General features: G+C 40.1%; 1 protein-coding gene across 1 annotated transcript in view; it reads right to left on the bottom strand.

Annotated features, from left to right (window-relative positions):
• LOC149281345 (cadherin-23-like) overlaps positions 1–13,906 on the bottom strand; it is a 389,535-nt gene that overhangs the window by 177,766 nt on the left and 197,863 nt on the right. Inside the window, exons 14-19 of the mRNA XM_089499393.1 lie at positions 9,802–9,866; positions 9,421–9,658; positions 8,505–8,610; positions 8,013–8,140; positions 3,654–3,726; positions 3,449–3,565 (exon numbers count right to left, since the gene is read on the bottom strand). Coding sequence (XP_089355519.1) covers positions 3,449–3,565; positions 3,654–3,726; positions 8,013–8,140; positions 8,505–8,610; positions 9,421–9,658; positions 9,802–9,866 — 727 coding nt within the window. The remainder of the gene's footprint in view (positions 1–3,448; positions 3,566–3,653; positions 3,727–8,012; positions 8,141–8,504; positions 8,611–9,420; positions 9,659–9,801; positions 9,867–13,906) is intronic.

Genomic DNA, 13,906 nt, shown 5'->3' with positions numbered 1-13,906 from the left:
CTACTAGCTTGCAATCCTGTAACGCTGTATAAACCTTTCACAAAACAAAGTGCCACTTTGTTCATTTACGTGTTTTTGTCTGTAGTTTCAGGTGTGTATTGATGTAATGCAAGCCCTCAAAGGTATGAGTGTCATATTTTAAAATATTACCGTATTTGTTCAATTATAAGATGACCCTGATTATAAGACGTGAATATTAATTTAGGAAAAAAAGAAAGACTGAATATAAGTTTTACTAGTAAATATTAAAAAAGTTTTACTAGTAAATAAATTAATTCATATGTAAAAAAAATTTTCATATTTAATAAAAACTATGATTGAGAAAAATGATTTTTTTGTTTTTATTTCCTTTTATTTGCCACTCTGCCCCAGTTATGCACATCTGCCCACCAGATATGCCATATACTCCTATATATGCCACTCTGCCCCCCAGAAATGCCTTTTAACCCCTAAATGCCACTCTGCCTCCCTAATAAGCCACTCTGCCCCAGAAATGCCTTTTAACCCCCTATTTGCCACTCTGCCACCCAGATATGCCTTATACACCCGTATATGCCACTCTGCCTCACTGTCATGCCTTTTAACCCCCTATTTGCCACCCCCCTGATATGCCTTATACACCTCTATATGCCACTCTTCCCCCCTGATATGCCTTTTAACCCCTATATGCCACTTTTCCTCTAAAACCATTATACCCCCCAAGCCACTCTTTACCCCCCCCACCCCCGACTTACCAGTGCATCCCTAGACTTGTCCGCCGTGCTTCAGACTCCCTGGTGTCTAGTGGGGCAGCCGGTGGAGGTCTGTGCGACAACCTCCGCTGCTGCTGGCCGGTACTTCCGCCGGGGTTTCTATGAAGGTAATGTCATGACGGTGCCCTGTCAAAGAAGCCCCGACGGAAGTGCCGGCAGCAGCGGAGGTTGTCTGTGCGCATCCCGCAAACGTTCACCGGCTGCGGAATGCGCACAGACAACCTCCGCTGCTGCCGGCACTTCCGCCGAGGCTTCTATGGTGGAGCACCGGAAAGGTCATGTGATGCCAGCACTCCATCAGAAAAGGCCCCAGAGGAAGTGCCGGCAGCAGCGGAGGTTGTCTGCGTTCATCGCACAGACGTCCACCGGCTGCCAGAGAGGAGGATGCAGGTCTCCTGCAGCGCTGCGGGGGATCTGGATCTTAGTCTTGTAGTCAGACCTCTATTTGAGGTCTGATTATAAGACGACCTTGAATATAAGACGAGGGAGATTTTTCAGAGCATATGGATATTCGAGCAAATACGTTATTTGCATGCAATTTTTAAATATATATATATATATATATTCCTATCACTCCTGTATTTTTCCTTATTCAAACAACATAATTATATGTTGAAGTTGTGCTGATTGCTTTTGGAAAGCTGACAAACTGATACGTGTTCTTCTGTGGAACAATTGCTTATCACTCAAGATTGTAAGCTTGCGAGCAGGGCCCTCTCCACCTAATGTATTGGTTTGTCTTGTCATACCCCTTGAATATATGTATTGTATTAAGCACTGCCTAAATTGCTGGCGCTATATAAATAAAAGATAATAATAAACATAATAATAATCAGACTTGTGCGTTTGTCTTCGGGTGAACATGAAAACGAACACGAAGAGTGCGTTTTCGTGTTCGTTCTGAAGACACGTCGAAGAGAAGACAGCGGCGGTAAAACGTAGGCGAAGACGAAGACACACACCACGAAGAGCCCCCTGGTGCCCAAGTCTAATAATAATCACTCCTTCTATTTACTATGCACAGGAAAGCCACTAGAGGGTGCAAGAGGCATGATCTGTGTTCAAAAAGGAACCTCTCTCTGCACCTTTGCAACTTGACTCATAGTGGTATAAGAAGGTACTTGGGATGTTTTTTTTACATTTTTTATTTCTTGGGATGGGCAGCATCACCAATAAACATCACTTACACCCTGCACATCAAAATGCCACCATAGTTTCTGCCAACAAAATCCTTTTGTGCCAACAAAATATTTTGTGAAAGTCTAAACATGCATGTTTCCTTTAAGGCGAAATATATGTATTACCTTTATACCAAGGAAGTAAAAGAAAGCATACTGCAAGCATTATCTAATGAAGGAGAGAGTTCACGCTCTGCCCAGGTTACACCATGGTTGTATCCACGCATGACATATGCAAAGCCTGTTTTGGTGCCAAAAAGGTACCATATTGGCCCGATTGTAGGTCGCACTTCCCCACCCCTGGCCTATAATTGGGGTTTAGCGCAGGGATGCGCAATCTGTATCGCCCAACAGGTTTTTTTTTTCATTTAGTCCTGCAAGCAGCAGGGTTAGAATCCAGATCCCCCACAGCACTGCAAGGGACCTTGATCCTACTCTCTGGCAGCCAGTGGACATGTGCGCGATGCAGACAATCCCACGCAGCTATCGGCACTTCCGCCAGTAGCAGCGGAGGTTGTCTGCACACTGCGCTGCAGGGGATCTGCATCCTCCTCTATGGCAACCAGTGAACGCCTGTGCGATAGGTGCAGACAAATTCCGCTGCTGCCCCTGCATATCAGGGGGCTGAGTAGCATATCTAGGGAGCAGAGTGGCATATCTGGGGGGGCATAAAGCATATTAGGTGGCAGAGTGGCATATCAGGGGAGCAGAGTGGCATATCAGGGGAGCAGAGTGGCATATCAGGGGAGCAGAGTGGCATATCTGGGGGCAGAATGGCATATCTGGGGGTCATAAAGCATATCTTGGGGATATACCTCGGGAGCAGAGTGGCATATCTGGGGAGCAGAGTGGCATATCTTGGGGGCATAAAGCATATCAGGAGTCAGTGTCATATCAGGAGGAAGACTGGCATATCAGGAGGCAGAGTGGCATATCAGTGGAGCAAAATGGCATATCTAGGGGCATAAAGCATATCAGGAGAGCAGAGTGGCATATCTAGGGGCATAAAGCATATCAGGGGAGCAGAGTGGCATATCTAGGGGCATAAAGCATATCAGGAAAGCAAAGTGGCATATCTAGGGGCAGAGAGGCATAACTTGAAGTAAGGTGCATTATGAATTATGGGGGGGGGGCTTAAAATGGCTATTGGTTTTCCAAATTTCAGTTTGTATATAACCTATGCTGACTAACTGCATAATAGATACCACAAATGATAAAATACATGTATTCCTGTTCATTAGATAAAATATCATTTTACCATTCCACTCGTGTATGTTTTCTTTAAAAATACATTTTTCTTTAAAATAGCACCAAATTTTAAGAGTGCAACCAATAATCGAGCCAATAGGGTATTTGCACATTCTCTCAATGAGCCAGAACAGGAGATGTTCATGACTGGAAAACATCTAGGTCATCATACATAAGTGCCAGGACAGTTGCTTGACTACAGCTTTGTGAACAGAAGTATTAATTTGTGATTGAAAATAAAACTGCAGATTTAACATAAGAGTGTTTCACCTGATCGGGCATTGATCCGAAATTGTGGTGAGCCATCCAAAGAATAAATAATTGAATCCTGGCCATATTCTCTAGACCGATCCAAATCAGTGGCATTTAAAAAAAGCACTGTGGCTCCTGAGTAATAAAAAAAAAAAAAAATTTAGATTTGGACTTTTTACATTTATGTGCAAGCTTCAATATATGCTGGTTTTCAGCACATTACCTGCCATAATGTTCTCCATAACTGTAATGATGTACGAAGGACGACTGAAGGTAGGAGGGTTGTCATTTTCATCCTGTAAATGAAAAAATACTGTTTTGAAAATAATTTAAATTCCGATCATGTAATGCACATATATCTATTTGTTATAGGCCTATTTTTTTGGGAGACCATTTATAAAAGAGTAAAAAGATTGATGCAAAATAAACTTTACAAGATTAAGATGTTGCAAAATTACATTAAAACACACACACACTTATTGATTCATCTAAGGTTTCTAGGAACCACTATTATATTTTATTAGTTGCCAATGGTCATTTCACAATATTTATGGAGGGGTATTTTAACATGCAGGAAGGCAGGCAGGCACAAATGGTTTAACACCTGAGTTCACAAGATATTTTTTCTGTTTTTACTCAACTCCAATGGATATAAAAATAAAAACCTTTACTGTAGAAAACCCCTTTATCTGCCATTTTATCATATTATATTATGCAAGATGCATAAATCTGGTGCGTGAGCTCCCTGAAAAGCAACTGAGGCTAATGTATATAATGTGTATATATATATATATATATATATATGTATATATATGTGCATGGTTGTCTTTCATGCAGGACAAATTCCGCTCCGTTCCTGCTTTACCGGGCGGTACAAGAGAAGAACGCAGTTCAGGTAAGGGTGTGGGGAGGGTTTATGAATGAGTATGCGCGATTGAGGGAATGAATGAGTATCTGTCGATGAGTGAATAAATGAGTACATGATTAGTATCTGTAAATAAGGAAATGAATATATGAATATATGAATGAATGTTTGTGAATAATAAATGAATGAATGAATACATGTGAGTTTGCATGGATGTGTAAGTGGGGGAAAGCACTGCACAGGGAGGATACCACAGGCAGATTGTTTGGGGGCAAAGGTGGGAAGTCCTATGGTTCCATTCTGGGTGTTGGGTAGATCCTGTGAGTGAAATCTGGGTGCTGGGGGGGGCATTAATTGACGAGAGGGTGCTGGCTGGGGGCATCACATAAATCAATACTAAAGAGAGGGCTGGGTGGTGAGATATACAATGTGGGGCTAGCTGGGGGCAATACACAAGGATGTGGGCACATTAGGGTGACTGCATTGCCGATGTTTTCCTGGACACATATAGCTTTTACATTCTGCTGACCAGCCCAGATAAAATGCTGCCCTGTAGTATGGGGAATGTATAGACTCATGGAAGAAACAAACTAGTCAGATATACATCCCCTATACTGCAGGGCAGCATTTTATCTATGCTGGCAGCATCAATACACAAACGTAGCAACTGGGGCAATTCCACAAAAGGGGGCAAAAACACTAAAAGGTGAGTCAATGATAAAGCAGTGTGGAAAATACTTTTTTTTATTATAATTGGTGTGGTCAAAACAGATGAGCTGCTGTAGCAGAAAAAGTGCTGAAAAAGTGACTGCTGGTTCTGATAGAAAGGTGTCAGAACAAATAGTGCATCGCATGCGGACTCCTGTCCACTGCCGAAACCGCCTACAATGAGCACGTGAGCATAACAACTGGACCACGGAGCAATGGAAGAAGGTAGCCTGGTCTGATAAATCACGTTTTCTTTTTACATCACGTGCATGACCAGGTACATGTGTACACATGGCACCAGGATACATTCATGGAGGACCCACCTCCATTACACAATTTACAGGACTAAAAGGAAATTATAGAGGTGTAATAGGTATAGGGGACATCCCGCAGTTCCAGTATAGATGCACACGAGATATAAATACCACGCACACTCAAAAATTAAATTAGATAATTAAAATATTTATTTATTTGCCAAAATCTAATTTAATGTTTGAGTGTGCATGGTATTTATATTCCATTATGCTATTGAGGACTGCCAAGCCTGCATAATCTCGATGCAGCATGCTCTACATGGTGCTGTGGTTCCTTCTGAGCTACTGGGACATATCATCATTTCATGTGCAAGTTGTTCTTGTACCTTTGGCAAATAGCCCTGTCTGCAAATACAGCCTTAGATTTCTGCACAACATATAGCGACATGTATACTACATGGCTGGGGATTTCATCAGTCAGCCTGGAAAAAAACTTACAGGGCTGCAAGCTAATAATGTCTCTTAAATTATTATTTACTGTACTCTGCTGAGACATCATGTAGCAATATTAAGGGCTACAGAGGACCAAGGACCAAAATAAAGGTGTCTCTTCCACCTCCACACTCTCCTACAGTTTTATTTCACCTCTAAAGTAAATTTTTCTTAAATGTATTAAATCATTTTCCTAAGAAAGACTGATGAAAGTGACTTTGACAGCTACTTAGAAAAAAGAAACCTAGCATTCAGATTCAAAAGGAAGCCAGTGACCTTTTCAAGAAGGGCTTTCAGTCTGAAGTGATTATGCTCTTGAAAGAGCACATGAGGGAGGTAGTTAGAGACTTCCAAGCCTCCCACATCCCCTGCTTTATCTTCACCCACCCATTTTATTTCAATAATACAATGTTAATTTGTTTCAGCAGAAGCAAGGTAAAAAAAAAAAAGTGTTTCCGTTGCAAAAGTTTCTGGCTATCTTAGTGAAATCTGTATTTTCTACTATAGGGTGTGCCTTGTATGCCCAGTTACGCAGTGTGTTGGAAAACTCTGGTTTTCCAGAGTTGAAGGTCAAATGTGTCTATTCCCAGAGCCTTTGTCAAACCAAATTAATTGCGTCTGGTGAGAGGTCGGGAGAAGTGAAGCGATAGGTTGAGTGAATTGAATCGGATTTACGAGAAGGTTACTACCTGTATTATGAATATATTTCTTCCTGACGCTATGGTGTGCTTTGCTTCCAGTACTTACATTAATCGCAATCTCTGTGCTGATAGAGGCCATTTGTATATATTTGTAGAACCTTTCTTAGCCCATGTCTGTTCCAAGCCAGCACACATATATAGGACATTAATAATTGAACACATAAAACAGCTACTGTAAATATATAAACACTGTACAAGTGTATTACTGTATGTAGGTTTTGGTCAGGTGCACCAAGAGTGTTGGCATGCTAATCTGACCATTGTTCCCTCACACTCTAATTCACACTCTTTCACACTCTCTCTCTCTCTCTCAATGTCCCCCTACCTTCTCCACCAATCACTTCCTTATCTCCTTTACCGCAGCTTCACTTGTTTTTTTGCCTCTTCTTCTTTCTTCATCCATTTCTCTCCATTTTTTTCATCAGCTCCTCTGTAAACCAGGCATCCCTGAGCACTTCTGCGAAAGGGCAGAGCCTCCAGGCACACCCTCTCTGCCTTTTTGCAGAAGTACTCTGAGAAGGCAGAATAATGCAGACAGTTTAGCAGAGAAATGGAGGTGCAGAAACACTTCTCTTTCTCTGTGAATCCGCTTTCATTATTCTGGCCTATCCATGGGGAAAGCCTCTCCCCCGTTCCTCCAGTTGAAGAGAAATTGTGCCTGGAGGCTCTGTCCTTTTGCAGAAGTGCTCAGTGTGGCCTGGTTCACGGAGAAATGGATGAAGAAAGAAAAAATGTGGAGAAGTGGAGGAAGCAAGAAGACAGCAGAACAAGAAAAGAAGCGAAGCTGTGAAAATGAGAAAGGGACACAGAAGTAGTCCGCAGAGAAGGTAGGGAGATTGAGAGAGAGTGCGAACAAGAGTGTGAGAGAATGAGAGCATGATAGAGAATGGGAGAGAGTGAATGAGGGTGAGTGACTGCGAATTTTGTTTCCAAACCGAAAGGGCAAAAGTTTTAAACTTTTTTGGTCCAATTGCATAAGTCTATTTTATATTACTTAGGACAAACAGCATCATTGAAGGCCACAAATGCAACATATTTTCACACAGACACATGAATCAGGTTCTGTAAGATTTATGGCCCACAAGGACAATGTTGAGCACACCTGGGGTAGACATTATTAAATTTCATTTTTCTACAATGGTGTTGTATAATTATGGTTTTGTATAATTCTTAATTTCATCCTAACAATATCTTTGCCTTCTGACTGCTGTCCCAGGGATAAATATACTCAGCAAAGCTCTGACATTTCTTTTAACTGCAATTTATTGTACTTGACAGAAAATGTTCTATTCAATTAAATGTCTATATCTTTTACGTATATGTGAAATGTTGTTTTTTTCTCACAGCATATGATGCCCTTTCTGTGATTTTATTTAACATTTAGATCATGGAGCATAGATAACCAAATTATCTCATTATCCTAAAATGATGGTTGACAAACACAGAGATCATCTGAAAACTGCAAAGGAGTACAATCCAGGAAGTAGCTGCCAATTCATTCTTGCAAATATTTAATATAAATTCAGCTACTGTATATATTAAAAAAAATCCCAGCTACTTACAAACACTTCGATGGTGACAGGGACAGTGCTGTTCAAAGATGTAACACCTCCGTCTTTTGCCATAACAGTCAGGAATATAACTCCATTGGATATTTGTTCATAATCCAGGGGCCGAGTCACGGTTATTACTGATAACAAAAGACAAGGATTTGTCAGAAAAACAAACACATGGTGTGACTGTGAAAATAGTCACTATATGTTAGTATATAGATATATATCAATATCAAACAAAAAAAAAACTAACTCAGATAATAAGAGGTTAATACAATAAGAGAACACACATATGTAATATATATGCTATCCTGAATCTGAAACAATACCAAGTACTGATTAAGGAAAGGGAGAGACCTCCGTCCCACCCCGGCTAGGCACTTTCCCAGTATGCTCTTGCTTCAGTACTTCTGCAGGACACAAAGATTAAATAGGAAGCCAATCAGTGGTATATTGTACAGGGGTTCTAAGAGAGCAATTCTTAAATTCAGACTCCATTACCTCCGTAACCTTCAGAGATAGAAATTTCAAAAAAGCTTTGAAAGGCGGAGGCCTGCAGAATGCTGTATGTAATCTGATTATTTGGTGGAGAATCTTCATCGGTTGCCTGTTCCAAGGATAAAAAAAATTGCATTTACAATAAAGTACCGGCAAAAGAGACATTTCCCATGCCAAGACTTTAAAATTAGACGGAGGCAAAGTTGGCTTTAATGATTTCTTTATATGTATTGCTTTCTAGCACACTACTTTCATGTGTAACTTCACTGGTTTGTTTGTACTTGTAATTTACTATATCCCTTTTCCTTCTAAATCAAAGTTGCTGGTAATAACTCCAACAGTCCCCACTAGGACCAAGAACTAATAAATGATTAAATTAGTTAAAATTCTTAGAGTTGGTTCAATGTATTTTAATGTCTTTTAAGCTGCCTCTTATGTTGCCTTAGCTTCCTGTTGTAGAAACTACTCTCATGTACTTATTATGATTGTTATTTATTATTATCTTTTATTTATATAGCGCCAATAATTTGCGCAGCGCATGAGATTCTTCTTATGTCACCAAAATAAGGTTAGGTATTTTGTCTGCAGTTTAAGGGCTTTCCTTTTATAACAATATTATCTGATACACTAAATCTCAGCAGAATTTACCAAAACTGTTGATTTAGTCTGAAAAAATTATATAATTAAAAGCTGCACTCTGGCACAATTTAGAAATTGTGTCTATGTAAGCTGTTGATTGGGATCAGTTTGCTAGTGCTGACACTAATCTTGTGTAATTCTTCACCACTTAGTATAATAGTTCATGGATATTAATTGGCAAAATAGTCGAAAAGTATGCTAAACAAACTGGTTTACAATTCAATAAATGCAGAAATTGAATACATATTTATTGTACTCTGATTGTGCCAGCTTTGCTTACCCTGAGCTTAATAACTGTGACCACAGATGGCTCATTTTCACGGATTGAGCCCAGATAGGACTCTTTCTGAAAGATGGGGGTGTTGTCGTTAACATCTAAAACATTGATGCGGACGCGTCCAGTTGTCTCTTCACCACCCCCATCCCTGGCAATTACAGTGTGAGTGTATCGCTGAGTGTTCTCAAAATCTAGCCGGCCAATGAGGGTGATTACACCAGTGTCTTTGTCAAGAGAAAATCTATACAAAATAAACACAATAGCGTGAGAGGACAGGTTAATACATAAATTAAGGTAACATGTCAACACAATTTGTGCAGCAATACCTTTAGAAAAAAAAAGCTTAAAAATGTAATCACAAAACATAAATAAATTAATCTTTACCTGTCAGGATCATCACTGAAAAAGTAGTTTACTTTTCCAAATGAGCCAACATCATTGTCTGTAGCCTATAAAGAAGGCACAATAAAGTTACTGATTAATATTAAAACAGTCAGCAGATGAAATGTTGGTTTAGGATTATTAAAAACAAAGGAAAACGTATATTGTTCTTCTAGAAGTCAACCTAAAACAAGTAGGAGATATGGTAAATTCACAGAAAAAAAATAGGCAGGCTTCTTAGAGGCCATTATTTGCTAAAGTCACCAACAAATGATCATCAAAACTACATTTCTTCTACATTCAGCACTCATCTCTAGTCAACTTTCTCACTGCCAAGAAGCTACGAGTCAATGATGAGGGGTTTTACTGACAGCATGGTGAAATACATTGCATTGCTGCCAACAGTCTCGACAACTAGGCTTATGTCCTGGCTGTGTGCTCTATCAACAAGAGCTGCTGCCAGCTTGGGGCACTGTGTATGCTGCAAAAGGAAAAGAGAAATGGTGATAGATGGACCATCATGTGACAGTGTTACCCTGTCCATTTATTGTGGGCGAAGTCGCATGTAATGTCATGTAGAAAGTTATGTCCCAATGTAATTTTAATGTTGGTATTGTATGCATACATCAAAACCTTTACATTGCTCGCCAAATATGGAAATATCCAAAAAGAATTTAAGTTGATAAAATCCAATACAGTTATCAACACAATATATTCCCAAACTAGAAACAACTAATTTAATTATTCATGCTGTAAAAACTTAAACCTTAATCAGTCTTTGGTCTTGTCTCAGGATAGTCGTATACCTATCCACCTATCCCATGCATGTCTATACTCTCTCACTGAATAATGTCTACCATTTCTGGCGGAATGTTGTTCCTCTTATCTAAAACCTTCTCAGTAAAGTAAAACTTTCTTATACATCTAAGCCTCCGATTCTCTCATTTTCCATTATGACCTCTTGCTGTAATATTTCTCTTTTTTGTGTCTATACTTTGTAAAACCCCTTTATGTCATTAATTGTTTTCCTGAAATCCGATCTCTCCTCTCCTCCAAGTTATGCATACTGAGATTTTTAACTTAAACAATTTACCATTTTAATGCAACCACAAAATCTGCTTTTCACCAGTTTCTCAAATAAATAAATAAACCAACAAACAGTATATATATGCCCCATATTCAGTGCTATACTTCACAATAAAGTGGGGGATGATTGAAATGGGGGGGTCCTATGTCCGATAAACATGAACAAAAGGAAGCAACCTAAAACTGAAAACAAAATATGGCCAGTATATCATCAAGAATATATTTTGTTTTGTTCTTGTGTTCTTTACAAATGTTTCAAAATAGTATATAATGGAGCACGATATATATAAAATATACATACACATATACATTATAAGGACAAAAGTATTGGGACACCTGACCATTACATCAACAGGGACTTTTATGACATTGTATTCTAAATATATAGACATTAATATGTAGTTGCAGTGATAACAGTTTCCACAAGATTTTGGAGTGTTTCTGTGATAATTTGCCCAGTCACCCAGTAGAGCATTTATGAGCTCAGGCACTGATGTTGGATGAGAAGGCCTGGCTTGCAATCTCCATTCCAGTTTATCCTAAAGGTGTTCGATTGGGTTGAGATTAGGGCTCTGTGAGGGCCAGTCAAGTTCTGCCTCACAAAAATCATCCAACTATGTCTTTGTGACTGAATTAAAACAATTCTGCCAAGAAGAATGGGCCAAAAATCCTCCTCAGGGATGTAAAAGACTCATTGCCAGTTATCGCAGTTTTTGCGCCAAGGGTAGCTCAACCAGCTATTGGGTTTTGGAGGGAAATTCATTTTTCAAATGAGTGATATAGGTTTTGATTAACTTTTTACCTTCAAAAAATGAAAATATAATTTAACCCCTTCAGTACCGGGACGTACCTGGTACTTCCTGGTTAACAGTCACCGGTAGACCGGGACGTACCAGGTACGTCTCCTCCAAAAAACGCCCCCACATCATCACAATCGCGGTGATCGTGGGGGCGCTGCTGCTGCTGTCTGCCCAGGAGTCCTGGGCAGACAGCACAGCCTGTCTAAGCCCGCCCCCAAGCCCACGATCACTCCCACGGAGTGATTCTCTAGGCAGAAACTGCGATTGCAGAAAAATCTGCAATCGCGGTTTCAGCTGCCACGGGCAGCTTCAGGGAAGGGGGGGGGTATTGAATGGGTCCCCACACAAGTGTGGGGACCTGACCCAACATCCCCCTGCTGCCTGATCGCTCCATGAGAGCGTCAGTGCAGCGTTAACCCCTTCAATGCCGCGATCGCGGCATTCAATGCCGCGATCGCGGCATTGAAGGGGTTAATTCCCGTTTTTTGGGGGGTTCTGCTGCTGGTGGTCTGCCTGGAAGCCCAGGCAGACCAGCAACAGCAAAAACGAGCCCCCAGAAGTCCTCTGATCAGTCCTGTAGGACTGATCAGAGAGACTCCTCCCCTACAATCTCCAGTCTATTGGAGATTGTGTCCCAGCTGCCAGAGGCAGCTTCAGGGACAGGGAGACAGGGTTCTGTGGTCTCCACATGAGTGTGGAGACCAGACCCCCCCCTACCCCCCCCCTTCCTCAGTTAACCCCTACCCCCCTCTTCCTCAATTAACCCCTTCAATGCTGCGATTGTGTATGACCCCCATCGCAGCATTGCAGGGGTTAATATTACTCCCCACAAGCTTGTGGGGACTAAATATCAATCAATGCTGTGCTTCAATGGAGCATCAGCATTGAAAGAGTTAAAAAAATAATGTAAAAAATAATAATAATAATTTAAAAAAAAAATAAAAAAAAATAATAAATAAAAAAAAAATAATAAAATAATAATAATCATTAAAAAAAAAATAACAGCACTGACCTGAAAGTCCAGGGTGCTTCCAGGTCAAATGCTGGGCTGATCAGATCGCTCCTGGCCAATAGGAGTGATCGGATCATTATGGCAGCCCACGGATGACCCTGCTCTACAAAGAGAGAGGGGTCATCTAGGATAATTATGAAAAAACAGAAATTATTAATAAATGAAAAAATCATAATTATTACCTGATCACTTGTCGGTGACATTTTAAGTCGCTGATTATTGATCGGTCTCCCTGATTGATGTCAGCGGCCTAAACCTGTCACTTACAAGCAATCTGATGAAAAAAAATATTTAAAAAAATGTAAATGCACATGTTCCAGTTTTGCCCTCATAGCTTCCTCAAAAAATACATGAACCATGCATGTGAGGCCTTGTTGGAACCGGGGGGTGTTGGTGAACAAAATGTGGTGTTTTTTTTTCCAGTGTTACACATATGCTGTGCAAGAAATAAATTGCAACATTGAAATGTATGCGTTAAAAACGCAATAAAATAAATTTTCCGTGAATTTGGCAGACATCAGTGAAGAAAAGGCTAGCTGAAAACTGTCAAAACTACCCTAGTTGAACACCTTGACTTGTCTACTGTTCATAAATATATACTTTTATGGGGTAATTTACAGCAGGGGGCTTCCAAAATGTCCCAAATGGGATATGGGCCCAGGAAACCAATTTCTGAAAATTCCAAATGTGAAAACGAAAATGCGCATATTCCAGTTTTGCCCTTATAGCTTCCTCAAAAAATGCATGAACCATGCATGTGAGGCCTTGTTGGAACCGGGGGATGTTGGTGAACACAATATGGTGTTTTGTTCTGCAGTTGCACATATTCTATACAAAATATAATATGAAATCTAAAGCAACATTGCAACATATGCAAAAAAACCCAAAAAAATATAAAAATACCTCAAAATTTGGCAGCAATTGGCGATAAAATCCCTGTTTGAAAAGTGTCAAAATGACCCTAGTTGTAAACCTTGACTTATCTACTGTTCATAAACATATAATTTTGGGGGGGTAATCAGTATCTGCGATAACTATTGCAGTTATTAGACTACCATGCCAAATTTGAAAAAAATTACATTTCAAAAACGTGATGCATGCCTTGCAATATTTGCCCTATACTGGTCAAAATAGATAAAAATCCTGGCCATGTTGGGTGGTTTCCAAATCAGGACAAGTTAATGAATATATTTGGGATATTTTTTTCCCA

This window comes from Sceloporus occidentalis, unplaced genomic scaffold, assembly GCF_023333645.1.
Source record: "Sceloporus occidentalis isolate IW3139 unplaced genomic scaffold, rSceOcc1.0.p SCAF_134, whole genome shotgun sequence".
In the NCBI taxonomy this organism is placed as follows: Eukaryota; Metazoa; Chordata; class Lepidosauria; order Squamata; family Phrynosomatidae; genus Sceloporus; species Sceloporus occidentalis.
Note: the sequence above shows the minus strand (reverse complement) of the source record. Positions and strands in the feature narration are given on the sequence as shown.